Raw genomic sequence first — 18,765 nt, 5'->3', positions numbered from 1 at the left:
TGGCTTTTGAGTTATTCAAGAAAAAAGCAAGTTCATTTTTGTACGTTTTTCTTGAATAATTCGAAAACTATAGCCTCTAGCGAAGACGTATCCCAGTACAAAAGTTAAACACATTACATTTCCTACAAAAACGTCACGTTCATTCCGTAGGAATAATAGTTTGCACAGAGAGAGTGAGAGAACATGAAAAACTTGCAATGGTTTTTGAAGGCACTGCTGGTTGCATAAAACCCCTCAGTAGGGGCAGCTGAATTACCCTGTATAATTCAGCACCACAGAAGGACCTACAGCACTTCGAAGTTATGTATATCTTACTTATTTATTGTACATATCGTAAGTAAACCTATTAATGTGTTATCTTTAATAGATGTATGAGTGTTTCTACTGCCCACCTGAGCTACCGATACATCAGGTTTAGCGAGCCAGTCGTTGTGAGATAGAGTGCCTGAGTGTTCGCCAATCCAGGAACACATGAGTACAGCCCTGTACATACATCTGTTGTTGTTTTGGAACATGGGAGTGACCACGGCGTATTCATCATGATAGTATAGAAGAAAGGACATCATTTGCTAACTAAGAACGGTCAAATAAGCCTGGTGAAACAGTGAGTCGAAATCTTGGACGAAAAACATAACCAAAACGTCACAGAGCCACATCCACACACTGGACCTCATTGAGCCATCGGTACACTCAAGGCACAAAAAAATGGTTCAAATGGCTCGGAGCACTATGGGACTTAACATCTGAGGTCATCAGTCACCTAGATCTTAGAACTACTTAAACCTAACTAACCTAAGACATGAGACACATCCATGCCCGAAGCAGAATTCGAACCTGCGACCGTAGCAGTCACGAGGTTCCGGACTGAAGTGTCTAGAACCGCTCGGCCACCGTGGCCGGCTATACTCAAGGCATTGCGTCATTTACAGAGATAAAATCTTGGCTCGACGGTCCACATTAAACGCCTCTACTCAGTTGCGGTCCAGTTTCCGTGTTGTGTGGCCCACTGAAGGTGTGATTCACGTGCCACGGTGAACATTGGCCTTTTGAGAGGTACCCGACACCAAATCTTCATTGCATGTAAGGGAGGAATGGAGATTAGTGTTCAATGTCTAGCCGGCAGCGTGGTCGTTAGAGACAGAGCACAAGGTATGATTACGAAATGATGGGGAAGGAAATCGCCTGTGCCCTTTTAAAGGAGCTATCCCAACATTCGCCCGGTGCGTCATATGGAAATGACGGAAAACCTAAATCTGGAAGGCTGGAGTTCCGTTGATGGTATTCAGCCGGACCTGCGTTGACTGACAACAGCAATTCCTGTCATGTTTGAAACTGGTTGTCATTGACAAGGTGCGACATTTGCACAGGCATACACCATTTCACTGCCATGCCGTACGTCAGCGATGGAGGGTCACGTTACCGCATAGTGCCACAACTACAGCACTCTAAAGTGATCAGCGTGCTCTGTTGGAGGTGGAAGAGGTGGCTTATATTTTGTCCAGTGAACGTATTGTAGTCAATGCTGTATTTGTGAATGTTGATTGAGTGTGGCTGCGATACTTTCAAACCGTTTCGAATAACAAAAACACGAGTGTAAACGGAAGAGAGGTACGACGTAATAGGTGTTACCTCTGGAAATTCTGCGTCAGGGGTGGCGCGCGACCGCGAGCCGAGCGACGCCTCTGCGTCGGCGAGAGCGCCCCGCAGCGAGGAGAGGCCGCCGGTGCCGGCTTCCGACCTGCCGGAGTACTTGCGGTCCACGTCGTCCAGCACCGGCTTGTAGTAGCGCTCGCCCGCCCGGAAGTTGCAGTCGTACACTTTGGTGCGCCGCGGCCGCGTCGAAATCCGGCTGGACATCTTGTCTGCAAAAGCACACACGTGGCAGTTCAGGAAAGCAGCCAGATAGCACATATCGCTGTGCAGTGTGTATCACAATTGCAAAGTCGACTATCGATTATTAAAATTAAGTCGATCCCTACCACTAGCAACAGACGATTTGACCAGAGAGCACACATGACTGTACAATGTATCACATAATTGCAGTGTCGACTATCAGTTATTTAATTAAGTCGATCGCGAACACTAGCAACAGACTCTTTGACCCTAACCTAAATTGAAATCAGGGTAAATTCCATTATTCTTTCAAAAATGGTTCAAATGGCTCTGAGCACTATGGGACTCAACTGCTGAGGTCATTAGTCCCCTAGAACGTAGAACTAGTTAAACCTAACTAACCTAAGGACATCACACACATCCATGCCCGAGGCAGGATTCGAACCTGCGACCGTAGCGGTCTCGCGGTTCCAGACTGCAGCGCCAGAACCGCGCGGCCACTTCGGCCGGCCATTATTCTTTCAGAATACATATTTACAACAAGAGCGCAACATTCCTGAGTCTTCGGAAATTATAAGATTCATGTAAGAAATCAATATTCCGAACGTCGATACTAGTTAAATTTGTCTCCTCATATTTTGCTACTATGAAGTGAGGAACTATAATGGCTAAAGATCATAATACCGATTAGTTATAATTAAAGTGCAGCTACTCACGAGGGTCCAGTGTGGGCTGTAATTATCGCATGGCAGCAGAACTTGATATGCTGGTGCGTTATTGCACAACCTATTTCGGCTGTAAAAACCATTAGTTTCAACTGTAGCCACCAGGGCAAATCTCCTGCTGTTCACTGTTTGTGTGACGGCTTGGCATCCACGCTGTCATTTGACAACCCATAACGTGACTGAAAAGTATGGCTATCGAGAAGACAGACAGTGCACCGTTCGTGAAACGGTTATATGAGGAGGATAGTAATTACGGCGCTGCATTGAGAGAGTTTTGCCGACTGAAAGGTCTCAAGGGAGGCCCGATGTCATTAAATGGTTTACAGAAGATGATAATGAAATTCGAAAACACGGACAAGCTTGGTGTGGCGCCTGGAAGAGGAAGGCGTCCTATCCCAGTGCAAGTTATCGACGAGGCTGTTGTTGCTGTAACTGGCTGTGCAGCAAATGCCCCTGGTAGTGCTAGTGCTCGTGCAGCGTCACGAGAACTGTCCATTCTATGGTCAACAATGCGGAAATGTTTGAGGCCGTGGCCTGTTTTACACTGGCACCCGTACAAGAACCAGACGGTGCAGCAACTGAAACACAATGATCCGCGGCAACGTTCTGAATTTTCTCTTCGCTTTCTGGCACGGATAAATGGCTCTGAGAACTATGGGACTTAACATCTGTGGTCATCAGTCCCCTAGAACTTAGAACTACTTAAACCTAACTAACCTAAGGACATCACACACATCCATGCCCGAGGCAGGATTCGAACCTGCGACCGTAGCGGTCACGCGGTTCCAGACTGAAGCGCCTAGAACCGCACGGCCACACCAGCCGGCAACTGGCACGGATAGTTGATGACGTGTGACCGGGCAGTATTCTATGAAGTGACGAGACACATTTTACACTACAGTGTGCCATGAATACTCAGAACTGTCGAAATTGGGATACTGTTAAACCGCTTATTGTTCGCGAAGAGCTATTGCACTTGCCGTAGGTGGCCATGTATCCAACACCTTTATTCTCAGCCAGTTCTTTTGTGAAGACAGAACACCCAGAGGGCCTATCAAGTGTAGGGTGACGTCTGCACTTACACCACGTGATTCCTGTTTTGGACGAGCGCAGCTGTGTGGAAACCACTGTTTGCATGCAACACCTCATGTCGCTCTCCCAGTGAAAGTCTGCTAATGTAAACATTCATAGGCGTGTTGCGTTTAGAGATTTTCCAGGTGCATAGTCTGCGGAATGACCTGATCTGGAGCCATATGTCTTGGCTCTGGGAATATTTAAAAAGCCGGCCGGAGTGGCCGAGCGTTCTAGGCGCTACAGTCTGGAACCGCGTGACCGCTACGGTCGCAGGTTCGAATCCTGCCTCGGGCATGGATGTGTGTGATGTCCTTAGGTTAGTTAGGTTTAAGTAGTTCTAAGTTCTAGGGGACTGATGACCTCTGAAGTTAAGTCCCATAGTGCTCAGAGCCATTTGAACCATTAGCCAATATCTAAAAGAATGCGTTTTCAGGCATACGTTCGGTCTCTACCCGATCTCAAGGCCAGTATGCAGGAATACGTTGCTCAGATTCCACCGGAACTGATGCGAGCAACTGTTGATTTCGTCGTTTTATTTTACGGATGCAGCATTTCGTCTACGCCTCTGGTGCTTATACTGAACAGCTTGTATAAGCGGCCTTTAGTACTAAAACCAACATTAACCCTTTTTCAGTTGTTTGACCTTTTCTGTCCACGTCTCATTGCTAACCCATTACATACTTATGAAAACGTTTCTGTATGCCTTTCTTACATTCGCCGCGCCGGGTTTGCACCTGGTGGTCACAAATGGAACTAATTTTTTCCAGTGTAAATCGATTCCGCATGAAAGCATTAAAATATCTACCAACTTTCGCTGTCTTACGATAATTACAGCCGACACTGGACCTCTATGAGATTCTGCGCTTTAATTATAACTACGTGGTACGATAATAGTTTTCACAGGGGATCTAGTCATTTCGCTGATTCCAAAATTGTTTCAAATAACAGGAGAATTTCATGATGCAACAATGAAATTTAGTGAAACTACCCTTTTCAGAAGTAACTTTCATTCAGCTGATGCTACAGAGCAAAACATCACGTATTAGACATACAACTGTAACCTATACGCAACCGATGAATTAATGTTAATCATTATATTAAATTCTGCATAGCTTCAGAAATACTACATTCTCGCAAAATCTAAGACCAGTTTTGGGATCGACACAAAATTTTGTTCAACACGAGACATTGCACTTGTCGTTTTAAATTTCGTAATTGTTATATGTATTTTATTTTGCTAAGATAGCAGAACGACTTGTGACAGAAATAGTTGGCTCAAATATTCTTGTTATCACTTTAATACCTCGTGTATAAAATGACTAATTTAATATACTAGCCACAACTTTCTCATAAATATGTTAATCACAAAAAGGCTATCTTATTCCTTCGAACAGTTTCGTCTAGCAGTCAGAGCATAGTTGACAGCTTCTTCGGAACAGAGCTGGTATTTTTTTAGGTACTGACATCTCTAACGCCAGAATAAACACATACATATCTAAAATATTGACCAAATATAGTGAGCGTTTCAAAAAGGATCTTACTACTTTGAAAATTCAAAGATACTACAGACCTAATTGTAACTTTGTTTTGTAGGAAATAAAACAAGTTTTCAGTCACGTATTATGCTTACAGGCGTTGGCGACGGTGGTAGCAAAGATGGCTTCTATCATTGGTTCAGAGCGTGGCCGAGATGTGTTTTGCTTTGAAGAATCAAAGTAGCATAATTTTCGTACGGAGTTCGATCAAGGTCCTCCCAGAAGGCCTGCCATATATGAATGACGTAATCGTTTTGTTGAAACTGGGTGCTTGGGAAGCCATAAAAAATCCTTCGGCTTCACTAAAAGATTCCTAGAATCGGAACAGGAGTAACATACACGTGTGTTAATACTATTCTGCCTCATGCGAAGTTGAAGCGGATGAGGCGTTCATACCAGTAGCTTCCCAAACACGGGCTAGCACAGGGTAGTGTGAGTCGTCACCCCGCCTTAAAGTAATTTTCTATAAGAAAATCATTTAGCTACAATATAGCAGGTCAGCAACTGGAAGCAGTTAATTCCATAAATTATCTGGGAGTACGCATTAGGAGTGATTTAAAATGGAATGATCATATAAAGTTGATTGTCGGTAAAGCTGATGCCAGACTGAGATTAATTGGAAGAATCCTAAGGAAATGCAATCCGAAAACAAAGGAAGTAGGTTACATTACGCTTGTTCGCCCACTGCTTGAATACTGCTCAGCAGTTTGGGATCCGTACCAGATAGGGTTGATAGAAGAGATAGATAAGATCCAACGGAGAGCAGCGCGCTTCGTTACAGGATCATTTAGTAATCGCGAAAGCGTTACGGAGATGATAGATAAACTCCAGTGGAAGACTCTGCAGGAGAGACGCTCAGTAGCTCGGTACGGGCTTTTGTTGAAGTTTCGAAAACATACCTTCACCGAGGAGTCAAGCAGTATATTGCTCCCTCCTACGTATATCTCGCGAAGAGACCATGAGGATAAAATCAGAGAGATTAGAGCCCACACAGAGGCGTACCGACAAGCCTTCTTTCCACGAACAATACGAGACTGGAATAGAAGGGAGAACGGATAGAGGTACTCAAGGTACCCTCCGCCACACACCGTCAGGTGGCTTGCGGAGTATGGATGTAGATGTATATTTAAAAATTTTTTTACAAGAACACAACGTTGGTACACACTGGAGTATGGGAGCAAAGGACTACGTCCAGCTGCACAATCTTGAGCGCCTGCTCATCCCTGCACACGTATTACACCAGCTTGATTTGCTAAGTCCTTCGGTTTCCCTAACGTGCGGTACGGCGATAGATGAAGTGTGTTTGCCGTGGAGCGTGGGTAAACAAGCGTCTACGTCATGTAAACAGCACCAGGAATAGACGCTCCGCACGTGAACTGCAGGCGTGCCGTAGTCGTGGTCTCTGCTTAATGAAACCACGTGTTACTGCTGGCTGCGAGCCACTGGTACACTTGAACATCCACAACCAAGTCTACAGCTGTTTACACTGAACAGGGAAGAGCGTGCTGTACAGAGCAACAATTATTACCGGCTCAATGTTAACATGACACTTTGAGACATGCTGTTTGTTTAATTTTACAGATACGGGAACCACTGGAGTGGTACTTAAAAAAGAACTGTGTGAGTTCACTCTGAAGACCGGCTTCCGGAATTTTCTAAATCTGCTCTTAGGCACAGTACATTAGGTGTCTTGAATTGAATGTCTTTCAGTTCAAAATTTTCAGCATATACATGACTCCGGTCCGCAATCCAAGGAAGCCAGTGATTGTTTGCGCTGAATTTCTTTATACGCGTTTGCAGACGGCGAATGATACTCGGGTTAGAAAAAGAACAGTTGTAGGAATATACCAGAAAATTTTTTGTTATAATCAAGCACTGAGCTCACATTTCTGCTTAGAGAATATTTCTTTACCTCGTTCGAGATCTTTTAATGTTACTTACATTTATTTTGACCTGCATATTAACATATTAGTGTCGTACAAGCTGAAATATTTAAATAATAGATGCCATCAACATCTACATAAGACATGCCCTGCTGGATAAACACCTCTTCCAGACTATTTCATGCATTGCGATCTTCAGCTACATGCATCCATGTTGCTCCTCCATCTTCTCTACCGTCATCTACCAACCTCCTAGTAGATCGTAGACTCGGCTATTTCCAATCTCTTGTAATGCAGGAAAGAAATTTCTCGGTCCATATACCATCTATTCATAGGTACAAATGTCCTAATCAGCTCTAGTTCCTTTCCGTGACAATCGTAATTACGTTTTCCATTCCAATTTGCACTGGATTCGCCTATCATCCACAGTTTTAAATAGTTGTCGCGTTAAATTCCTTTTGTCGTACACTTCCCCGTACCAGACCCATAGAAAGAACAGTTCAAAAACTGTATTCAGTTTACCAAAAGCGCTCTTGGCCGTTTCTACTCTTCTTTTTATTTTCCTACTGTCCATCTTAGCAAGTAAAGTAAAAAAGTAATCGTCCCGAAGATGGGTTTGAGCACCACAGTGCTTCACTAGGCATGGTCCCATTGAGCTGAATTACTCAGCCAGCTATGGGAGAACCTACTATTCAACATGGAATCCGAACCATGGTGCGTCCCAGTGTTTTTCTTATTAACTGACGTAGCCAGAGGTGAAAGAAGTAATGACAGATAAAGGCTGATGCCAGACCGAGAGTCACTGGATGAATCCTTAAGAAGTGTAGTCCACCTACAAATGAGGTAACTTACAAAATGATCGTTCGACCAATACCGGAATATTGCTCGTCTGTCTGGGATCCGTACCATATAGGATTGTTAAAGGAAATAGAGAAGGTCCAAAGAAGAGCAAAGGGTTTTGCTACTGGTACATTTAATAATCGCGAAAGCGTCACGAAGAGGCTCAGCCAACTCTTGTGCAGATGCTACAAGAGAGGCGTTCTGCAACAGGCGTGATTTACTGTTACGGTTCCGAAAGCGTGGGGAAGACCGGGGTTAGCTCGCATAGGGGGCTGGATGGCACACAGCTTCTATTTTCTGCCACGGTTGAGTTAGACCGCTGTCATCGTGATAGTGGGGAGTGTGTGCAAATGTGCACCATTCAATGCCACTTCAGTCTGTTTGGAAGCGTCGCGAAGGAAGGGCCCCTGTTTCATTGTAATTTTTTCTTTTTTCTGGCGAGTCTGTAGATAGAACTGACGCGCTATTGATGTTGGTTTTCGAAAGAAAAGTTAACTGTGGTTGCATTCACGCATAATAATCTTTTATTTCTGATGTTGGGGATTTTGTGATATCCATTTCGTTTTTAATATCGCCCTGAAACTAGCTGGTATAGTTAGGTATGGGGTCAGTTGGCATTCCTATGGCAACTCGTCCCACATCTATGCCAACTAACCCATGCGTTACCATTCATTAAAAAAGAAACTATTTCTGTAAATAAGAATAAATACACATAATCCCAGAAGAAATTTGCCGGCCGGTGTGGCCGTGCGGTTAAAGGCGCTTCAGTCTGGAACCGCGTGACCGCTACGGTCGCAGGTTCGAATCCTGCCTCGGGCATGGATGTGAGTGATGTCCTTAGGTTAGTTAGGTTTAATTAGTTCTAAGTTCTAGGCGACTGATGACCTCAGAAGTTAAGTCGCATAGTGCTCAGAGCCATTTTGAACCAGAAGAAATTTGGACTTTCAGCATAGGCCATGACAGCAATCCAACCATCGCCGATAAGTAATATTTACTTTAACAGACAGTCCCATCAAAGATACAAGCGTGCTCAAAGGCCAATAAGAATAAAAAGCCGTATACAGTCAAGAAGGTTGAGAGGAGTAAGGTTGACAAGTCGAACAGGAGCTTCCCAGAAGATGTCGATCTGAATTTTAACCTACGGATTTTGATAGCGACGTCTCAGACATTAGCTGTGTAGGGAGGGACGGCAGCTTGGCATTCTTAATTGTAGCTCTGGGCCTGATGGACGTCTCTATGGCAAGAGGTTTCACCCTTCACCTCCTGCCAAGACGACGGTGAATTTTCACATTCGATAGTTGTCATGAATCCTGGAGGACCTCAGAAAGATGTCAACAGGTCAGACTGAACAAGATCAACAACGAATGCTATAATATTTCAAGGGCCCCCTGATCTCCCTGAAATCCATTAAAAGGATTTTTTTTTGTGGAGTACAACCCCGCTAGTGTTCTGGGAAGAATATCCAAACCGGTGGTAATGAAATTCACGTGTTCACTGTGGTCAAAAAGAGGACAAACTGAAGACTGAAAGACGAGGATAATTCAATTAGGTATGACTGAAGTAAAATTGAGAGCAAATTGAACCGACCTGTTCAAATAAACGAGCGCCCAAATCCTACATTTGATTTAAAATATTGAGCTATTTCTATCTGAATAAATACAGGTAGCTGTAATAATAAGTTGGATTTAGTTTTCTTGAAGAATTAATTGTTTGTTCTTACATTTCAGTTGATACTATTGTTTATACATCTAAGCAGAATTTATATTTGTTCAAATATTATTTCTCCAGGAAATGTTATTTCTTCACGCTCTTTTCGGGATTTTGTTCCTCAAATATTATTTCAGTGAATCTCGCGTGTTGTAGAAACGAATAACGTAACGACTTCGCACTATTAAGTCGCATATGACTACCTAGTGATATCGGTACTGGCTTCTCAGTGGATGGACTATTAATCATTAAGTTACGCAGGACTACTTAGCGGTGTCTGCACCGACATCTCCGTACATGGGCCATCAGTCATTAACTTAAGTAGAACTATCTAGTGGTGTCTGTAGTGACCTTCCAGTAGATCGACTGTTAACGATTAACTTACGTGTGGCTATCTAGTGATATCTGTGTCGACGTCTCAGTAGATTAACTTACATGTGGCTACCTAATGATGTGTACACTGATTTCTCAGTAGATGGGCTATTAACCGTTAATCATTAGCTTACATGACCTAGGGATGTCTGTACCCATCTCTTAGTAGATTAGCTGTTAATCATTAAGTACATAGAAAGAAACTATCATGTGTGCTTCTGCTAACAATTCTGAAAAGACTATATGAACAATTAGAGAATATTTCTAAGTTAAATACTATCATAAGGTTTTTAAGACAAGCCCAGCATCGCCAGTTCTTCAAGAAAATCAGTGGATTAGGTCATATGAAAATTTCCTATTATTATTATCAACACGGAGGTTGTGGAGATTAAACAGTACTGACTTCCATTGTCTCAGACAAGAACTACTGTTCGAAACTATTGTTTCACGGGGACGAAAAATTTATGGGGATATTAATTCTAGCTGCCCTTCGCCTACGTTGACGGGCTTCCAAATCCACGAACAGACGCTGCTAAATATAAGCTGATGTCGCAACCGTCTTCGCCGCTGTTTTACAACGGCTGTGGAGGGACCAAGTGACGTATGTCTTGTTTGCATACGCAAATCGAGCCCGCAGCAGCGCTCTGTCCGTAGCAGCAGAAAGCTTATATAAACGAAGCTGTCAATATATTGTTAGCCCGGATCACATTGCGTGCTAGCATCTGTTTATGACCACATCACTTTCAAGAATATGCGTGAAACTTTGATAAAAAACGAAAAATATGAACAGTAATATTGGAAATTATAGAAAAAAATATTCGTATCACATCGTTGGCTAGGAGACACCAAAAAGTTCAATCAATTTATTACCTTCAATGCTGCACGTCTGCACCATTCCTGTGCAACATGTGAGAGCTGCAGTTATACACTCCTGGAAATGGAAAAAAGAACACATTGACACCGGTGTGTCAGACCCACCATACTTGCTCCGGACACTGCGAGAGGGCTGTACAAGCAATGATCACACGCACGGCACAGCGGACACACCAGGAACCGCGGTGTTGGCCGTCGAATGGCGCTAGCTGCGCAGCATTTGTGCACCGCCGCCGTCAGTGTCAGCCAGTTTGCCGTGGCATACGGAGCTCCATCGCAGTCTTTAACACTGGTAGCATGCCGCGACAGCGTGGACGTGAACCGTATGTGCAGTTGACGGACTTTGAGCGAGGGCGTATAGTGGGCATGCGGGAGGCCGGGTGGACGTACCGCCGAATTGCTCAACACGTGGGGCGTGAGGTCTCCACAGTACATCGATGTTGTCGCCAGTGATCGGCGGAAGGTGCACGTGCCCGTCGACCTGGGACCGGACCGCAGCGACGCACGGATGCACGCCAAGACCGTAGGATCCTACGCAGTGCCGTGGGGGACCGCACCGCCACTTCCCAGCAAATTAGGGACACTGTTGCTCCTGGGGTATCGGCGAGGACCATTCGCAACCGTCTCCAAAAGGCTGGGCTACGGTCCCGCACACCGTTTGGCCGTCTTCCGCTCACGCCCCAACATCGTGCAGCCCGCCTCCAGTGGTGTCGCGACAGGCGTGAATGGAGGGACGAATGGAGACGTGTCGTCTTCAGCGATGAGAGTCGCTTCTGCCTTGGTGCCAATGATGGTCGTATGCGTGTTTGGCGCCGTGCAGGTGAGCGCCACAATCAGGACTGCATACGACCGAGGCACACAGGGCCAACACCCGGCATCATGGTGTGGGGAGCGATCTCCTACACTGGCCGTACACCACTGGTGATCGTCGAGGGGACACTGAATAGTGCACGGTACATCCAAACCGTCATCGAACCCATCGTTCTACCATTCCTAGACCGGCAAGGGAACTTGCTGTTCCAACAGGACAATGCACGTCCGCATGTATCCCGTGCCACCCAACGTGCTCTAGAAGGTGTAAGTCAACTAGCCTGGCCAGCAAGATCTCCGGATCTGTCCCCCATTGAGCATGTTTGGGACTGGATGAAGCGTCGTCTCACGCGGTCTGCACGTCCAGCACGAACGCTGGTCCAACTGAGGCGCCAGGTGGAAATGGCATGGCAAGCCGTTCCACAGGACTACATCCAGCATCTCTACGATCGTCTCCATGGGAGAATAGCAGCCTGCATTGCTGCGAAAGGTGGATATACACTGTACTAGTGCCGACATTGTGCATGCTCTGTTGCCTGTGTCTATGTGCCTGTGGTTCTGTCAGTGTGATCATGTGATGTATCTGACCCCAGGAATGTGTCAATAAAGTTTCCCCTTCCTGGGACAATGAATTCACGGTGTTCTTATTTCAATTTCCAGGAGTGTATTTTTAAATCGGATAACTGTGATACGAGCGCGTATAGTATACAGCTGTGTTCCGTTGTTGATTATGGAGGAAGGGGATGGAACTCCGTCACCTACTGTTCTAGCATACTACTGGAGGAGCCACTGATCTTAAAGTTTGTTCAAGGCTGACGAATCACCATCAACAGAGTCCCTTGTCCCTACTCTAGTAGCCGCACTGCCCCAGCCAGAGTTTCAGAAATTATGGTAATTATGGAAGCATTTCCCGTAGATTCGACCTGTTTGATTGTCATTGATGACAGTAAGGTACTCCCACCAAATTACAAATAAAAAATTGCAATATACCTATGAATATAAACATTACAGTTCAACGAATCCTTAAAGCACAAACCTACGAAATTTCCTTACCCAAATAGTCTGGGAAACGGCAACTAGAAAAGTTCTAAGACAACACGCCCTGCTTTTTAAAGGCATGAAATACAATGTCCAAAAATTAAAAACTAACAAAATACGAAGAAGACTGAGTTTTAAAGTAATAAACTGGTGCTCAACCGGTAATTAAAAGCTGTACACCACCTCCTCTATTGTTTCTGCCTGTGAAATCCCAGTAGGCTGGATCTTACTCACGGCCACAGGAGTCATTTGTTACTACACACAATTTTTAAAATGTAGTCTAAACCTTCAACATTTATTTTAATTACTTTGTGTCATTGGAATACACAAGCAGGCTAGTTCTGCCACTTTAATAATTTCACACACTTCTAAGAAGGGCAAATTTTCTGGACTCCTAACATTTCTTTTTATTTCAAGCTTTTCGAAAGGATTTATGTTTTCCGTTATTTGCTTCTTGTTGATCGAAGATGCGTTTGCACTTAACGTTAATAAGAGTGCGTGGTTCACGTTATCATGTCAGCTCGGAGAAAGCCGATGCCACTTCGTTCGAATTTGATCTCACTGGCACTGGGTGTTTAACGTTTCCCCTCCTTTTACGCTAAGCTTCCTGTCGCTACACAACTGACTTTGCCGTATTTACAATTAATTTCAATTTAATCCTCATTATGTTCGTCTTTCGCAGTAATCTATGTGTTATATTCTGTAACTTAGTAAACTACATATTTTTAAATAATACAGTACCGAAATGTCACAAATTGGTTAACGTGTACATCTGTTATTATTTTATGAGGGCTATTCGGAAAGTAAGGTCCGATTGGTTATGAAACGGAATCCACGGTGAAAATCAAAAATGTTTTATTTCAGCACTTTGCTATACCTTTCAGTTACTTCGCTACTTAGTCGCCTCCTAGATTTAGACATTTGCCGAAGCGTTGTACAAACTTTTCAATACCCTCGTCATAGAAGCAGCCGCCTGTGCTTTCCAACATTTCTCTATTCCGGTCCGTAGGCCGTTGTTTGTGCCAAAATGTTGTCTTCGTAGTTAGCGGTTCAGGTGAGCAGAGATGAACATTACAGAGCGCCAAGTATGGGCTGTATGGTGAGTAAGCAAACACTTCCCATCGAAAATGCTCCTCATTGCCCCTGCAGTGTGCGGCCGATAATTGTCTCGAAGAATGAAATTCATGACAGGTATGTCATGTGGGCTTACATGATATCAGGCGAAACCTCGCAGCGGGTATCTATATTTGCGATAGACATAACTGTTCTAGGCACCTTTAAGTGCTCACTGTTTACTCAGAACTGAAAAGAGCGACGTGGCGCGATCGGTAGGCATGCTAGAAGCACTGCACAACACATCTGTGCAAAGCTTCATCGGATTTTCACTGTTGTTCCATTTCGCGGCCTATCGCACCTTACTTTCCAAATAGCCCTCGTCTATCACATTATATCTCATTTTAGATATATGGAAAACATCTTTGATAACTGGAATGAAATATTCACTCTGCAGCGCAGTGTGCACTGATATGAAACTTCCTGGTGGATTAAAACTGAGTGTCGGACCGAGACTCAAACTTGGGACCTTCCTCTTTCGCGTGCAAGTGTTCTACCGCTTTCTGTCACACTTGCCACCGAAAGGCAAAGGTCCCACGTTCGAGTCTTGGTCTGGCACACAGTTTTAATCTGCCAGGAAGTTTCATCTTTAATAATATTTTTAACTTCAGAATTTAATTTGATTCGAATTGCCAGTAGCTTAAAAAGAACACCTCAGCTGAGACGTAACTACAGACTAATACATTATTAAACACAAGTGTTCACGCCTTCAGGAGACGTGGACTGGTGAAAAATATACGTCAAAGACACACATTCACTGAAGTTTTAATAGTGTACAGTTTATTTTACTGTGTAAAGAAATCAGCGTACAACAGCTTGCAAATCTAAGAAAACACTTTTCTGTAGTTTTCCAACGTCTAAAAGTCAAAGTAATTTGTGAGACTAAGTGAATATGCTAGTCAGCATATAGCATTACTAAGTACACTAATAGTTCCACAGTATGCGAATATGTAATAATTGAAAGGGGCTCATTATACGTATTTGACGCATCCTGCAGTGGTCGATTTTATCAAAGTGAAATGACAAGGAGCAGAAAATAATCGTTTGCTGCACGTTAATCGTGCGCAAATATTGTGCATTTGGTGATGAAGAAAGGCTGCACAATATACAGTCATCTTTCAACACTGATACGTAAAATAAAATAAAAAAATCTGAAAATTATCCAAGTGCGAGTAGAACTCGCGCTCTAGGGCTCCAAACAATCTTAGTTATGCATATACACAGTTTATCCATCATGTCAATGGAGAATCTCGACGGTTTTTGCAAGGTACGGACATTGATACTGGCAAAATAAGGGTTCTGGGTATTCCAAGACCCCCAGTGGACCCCATCCAGGAACATCTCATACCTCATGAGTGTAACCCCAAATGTTTGCGTGGTAGAGTAATTATGGTGTGCACATACGTGGAGACAGTACTTGCGCAGCAATCGCCGACATAGTGTAACTGAGGCGGAATAAGGGGAACCAGCCCGCATTCACCGAGGTAGATGGAAAATCGCCTTAAAAACCATCCACAGGCTGGCCGGCACACCGGACTTCGACAATGATCTGCCGGGCAGATTCGAGACGGGGACCGGCACGCCTTTCCGCTTGGGAAGCAGTGCGTTAGCCCGCTTGGCTAGCCAGGTGAGCACCTATATAGGTAGATTTTTTTATCACATTTGATTTGTTGCAAATGTGTTTACAACATGCTGCTGTCACCGACATTGTCAGAAATATCCTCAAAGTTATGTCCGCTTTAGATTTCTTGCTTGCTTCCTCCACCTTCACGACTCTCTCCCCACCTGTAAACGTTTCTGTATGGTGGCATTTGGTCGAAAGGACACTTTATAACTGTGACAACATCGTGCCTTTACAGTCTCGAGCCGAGATGGAGACTTCATCCCGTGAACGGAAGACAGGAACTTGAGTGGTAAGGGAATCCACGTAACTTCCCCACATAATTCTTATACCATCTCTTACTTCTGGCCAGTTTTTACCTCCCACTGTGCCTGCACCCTTGTTAGGACCTATCTCGCCACGCCCTCGGTACGGCCTTGTGCGTGTATGCTATTTATTCCTCACAAATGAATCGTTGTGTAAATTTAATGAGTGAGAAAAGTAATGAGACTGACAACACTGCGAGCGATCTGGTAACGCTACGTTATTCTACTTGTGTAGACCAGCGTGTTCATCACTTCCAGATGCTCTGTCCGAGTATCAGCCACCATGTGATTTTTGAGAGCGCCATCACAGATGTTGTGATTTTGCTGCTTGTTACGAAAATGGAACAGCGTAATTTGGAGCAACTTTATGCCATTAATTTTTGTGTTAAGCTTGGGGAATCCCGGAGTGCGACCTTTGAAAAGTCGAAACAATCCTATGGAGAACATTCCTTATCAAGAACACAAGCTTTTCGTTGGCACAAATCGTTTTTGGAAGGCCGAGAATACGTTGAAGATGAACCTCGCAAATCAAAGATCAAAACAATGCTGATTAGGTTTTTTGACAGTAGGGGTATGGTGCATAAAGAATTTGTTCCTCCAATACTAAAAGTCATCAAGTATTTTACAATGATCTCCGTGAAAGGCTCAGGAAATGGATGAATCGAATGAGACCGGACACTGGACACAAGTGGACGCTGTATAGTGACAACTCCCCGTGTGAAGTGGCCACTTCCATCACGGAATTTTTGACCTTAAATGGCATTCAACAGCCCCCCTGTTCATCTGATCTGAGTCCTTGTGACTTTTCTCTTTTCCAGAAATTGAAAAATTTCTTAAGAGGACGTTATTTTGCGACTGTGGAAAACATCGATAGGAATGTGACCGACATGTTAAAGGCTTACCCAGTTGAAGACTTACAGCTCTGCTACAACGACTCGGTCGGTGTATTGTTGCTTAAGGGAACTACTTATAAGCGGACAATATCGTTGTTTGAAAAAAAAAATTAAAACTTTGGTAGTAAAAAAAGTCAGTCTCATTACTTTTCTCCCATGTGATTTTGTAATATAATTTGCGCAGTTGAGAACAAGTTTCAATAAATAATGTTCAGCTGAGTTCTTCAGGAAAATTCACCAGATTCATATTCCGTTTCGTGAAATCAATTATTAAAGTAAAGAAACGAAGTCGTAGCAGCTGTAAGAGACAAAGAGTAGTACGGTCGCCCCACAACACACGTCCGCGGCCGTCCTGATCGCCGCGTTCGGATACGTCCGCTGAAGAACACTTCGACAATACAGTGCGCTTGAAAGGGCTCACAGCGACCCCGCCATGGACGATCGATTTTCCAAGAAATTTCAACCAGTACTACGAACGCCGCTGTATCAAAAAGTTCTGCTACTGTAAAACTGCCATGTACAGCAGCAGTGGTAGTTAAACTCTGTATCCTCAGGATTATTTGCAAAAACAGGAACTGTACATTATTAAAAATGTTTTGAAACGCTTTTCTTGGAACCTGTATGTTAATTTAAAGAACATATCGCATTTTCATTGACACCATGTTGATTTCGCACAACTTTCTAATGTGTTAGTACAATTCAGTTTTTCATATATTAATCCTCAATTTCTTTTCATGTATTAATCTTATAGTTTAACGTCAAATATTTACGCAATTTGTTTTACAGTCTCGTTGTGTCTATGGAAATGTTGCTAACAGCAGCACTGCTAATTATCATAACTCTTGTTATAAATTGTATGAGGGACAGTTAGATTAAATGAAACTACTAGGGACTTGAGTATAGCTGTATAACAGATTTGTCTTTGAACACTTAAATTAAAATTAATACTACGGCACGACCTTCTTTTTAGAAATTAAAAACTTTATTAACGCGTGTCGTCTGATCAGAAATAACTCAAAATCATGGAATGAAGCCCATTGTATCGTGATTATTACTATCACCTTCCAATCAATTTTACGCCTACAGCACAAGCTTCAAAATGGTAATCACTGCAAAACCAGAGGGCGTATTTTGAGTTACTTCTTAACATAAATGGAAACTCCTGCTTCAATTTCACTTGTCGGAGTAGATCACGGTCCCTAAATTTTCATAAATTCTAACATAAAGTTATTACTCAGTGTGAACAAAGCAAAACGAAACAAAATTGCCCATGCGCCAGATCACTGCGATCCGTCGCTTGTGCGTGGTGGCCGTAACACCTGTATTGTACATTGCACTTCACGAAGAATCGCATTGAGCGTTGCTCAGATAGAATAGAAAGAAGCTGTGATATGTTTTAATGTGTTCGAGATCATACCCTGGAGATTAGATTTATAATATACAATTATATGTATAATTACAATTCTTATGAAAGTTTCAAACACTCTGAAAATTTTGATCACATGCTCAGGTTGTCAGTCGTGCAAAAGCGAGTGGCTAGACATTTCTGGACTACGCAAAAATCGAAACAGAAAACAGCAAAACAGAAACGAAAATACTAAAATTTGTCTTCAAATGTTCCATCACAAAGGAAAATCAAAGAAAGTTGCCGTATTCGGTAGGCGGACCTTTGCTAATATGAGTGACATAGTAATCACTATCAGCGGTGTTAAAAAGTAGGTTAAACTGATCAAACTCAATGCAGCTCCAGAAACTGACGGAGTTCGTGTCAAGTTCTACATAGAATTTGCAAGTGCATTGGCCCCACAATGATGACTCTTGCATCATCGGAAAGTTTTCTACGTTGCTGACCAATGAATGTGGCATATTCATGTTGTTAATCATGTTTCATGCAAATGTTATATGATATGTCAAGAAACCGTCGTGTTTGTTCAAATATGTAGCATGTTTCACTTCGTTACATGGTTTCGTTTCGCTAACGCCTCATTTGGACGTCTTCACCTTGCATCATTTGAAAAGAGGCAAGACCTTGACTTGTCAGAGCAAATGCACGCTTCGAGTCAGCTGGAGCCCAGTTTCTGTGTTCTTTATCCTATTGAAGGCGTGCAGTTTTATGTGCCACTGTGAGCAAGGGCCTTTTTTA

At 43.4% G+C, this 18,765-nt stretch overlaps 1 protein-coding gene across 1 annotated transcript in view; it reads right to left on the bottom strand.

The window, feature by feature from the left end:
• The window catches only part of LOC126259803 (uncharacterized), a 77,745-nt gene that overhangs the window by 25,961 nt on the left and 33,019 nt on the right, over positions 1-18,765 (bottom strand). Inside the window, exon 2 of the mRNA XM_049956831.1 lies at positions 1,630-1,862. Coding sequence (XP_049812788.1) covers positions 1,630-1,857 — 228 coding nt within the window. The 5' untranslated portion in view covers positions 1,858-1,862. The remainder of the gene's footprint in view (positions 1-1,629; positions 1,863-18,765) is intronic.

This window comes from Schistocerca nitens, chromosome 5, assembly GCF_023898315.1.
Source record: "Schistocerca nitens isolate TAMUIC-IGC-003100 chromosome 5, iqSchNite1.1, whole genome shotgun sequence".
Taxonomy (NCBI): domain Eukaryota; kingdom Metazoa; phylum Arthropoda; class Insecta; order Orthoptera; family Acrididae; genus Schistocerca; species Schistocerca nitens.
The sequence above is the reverse complement of the archived record's forward strand: the minus strand, read 5'-3'. Positions and strand labels throughout refer to the sequence as shown.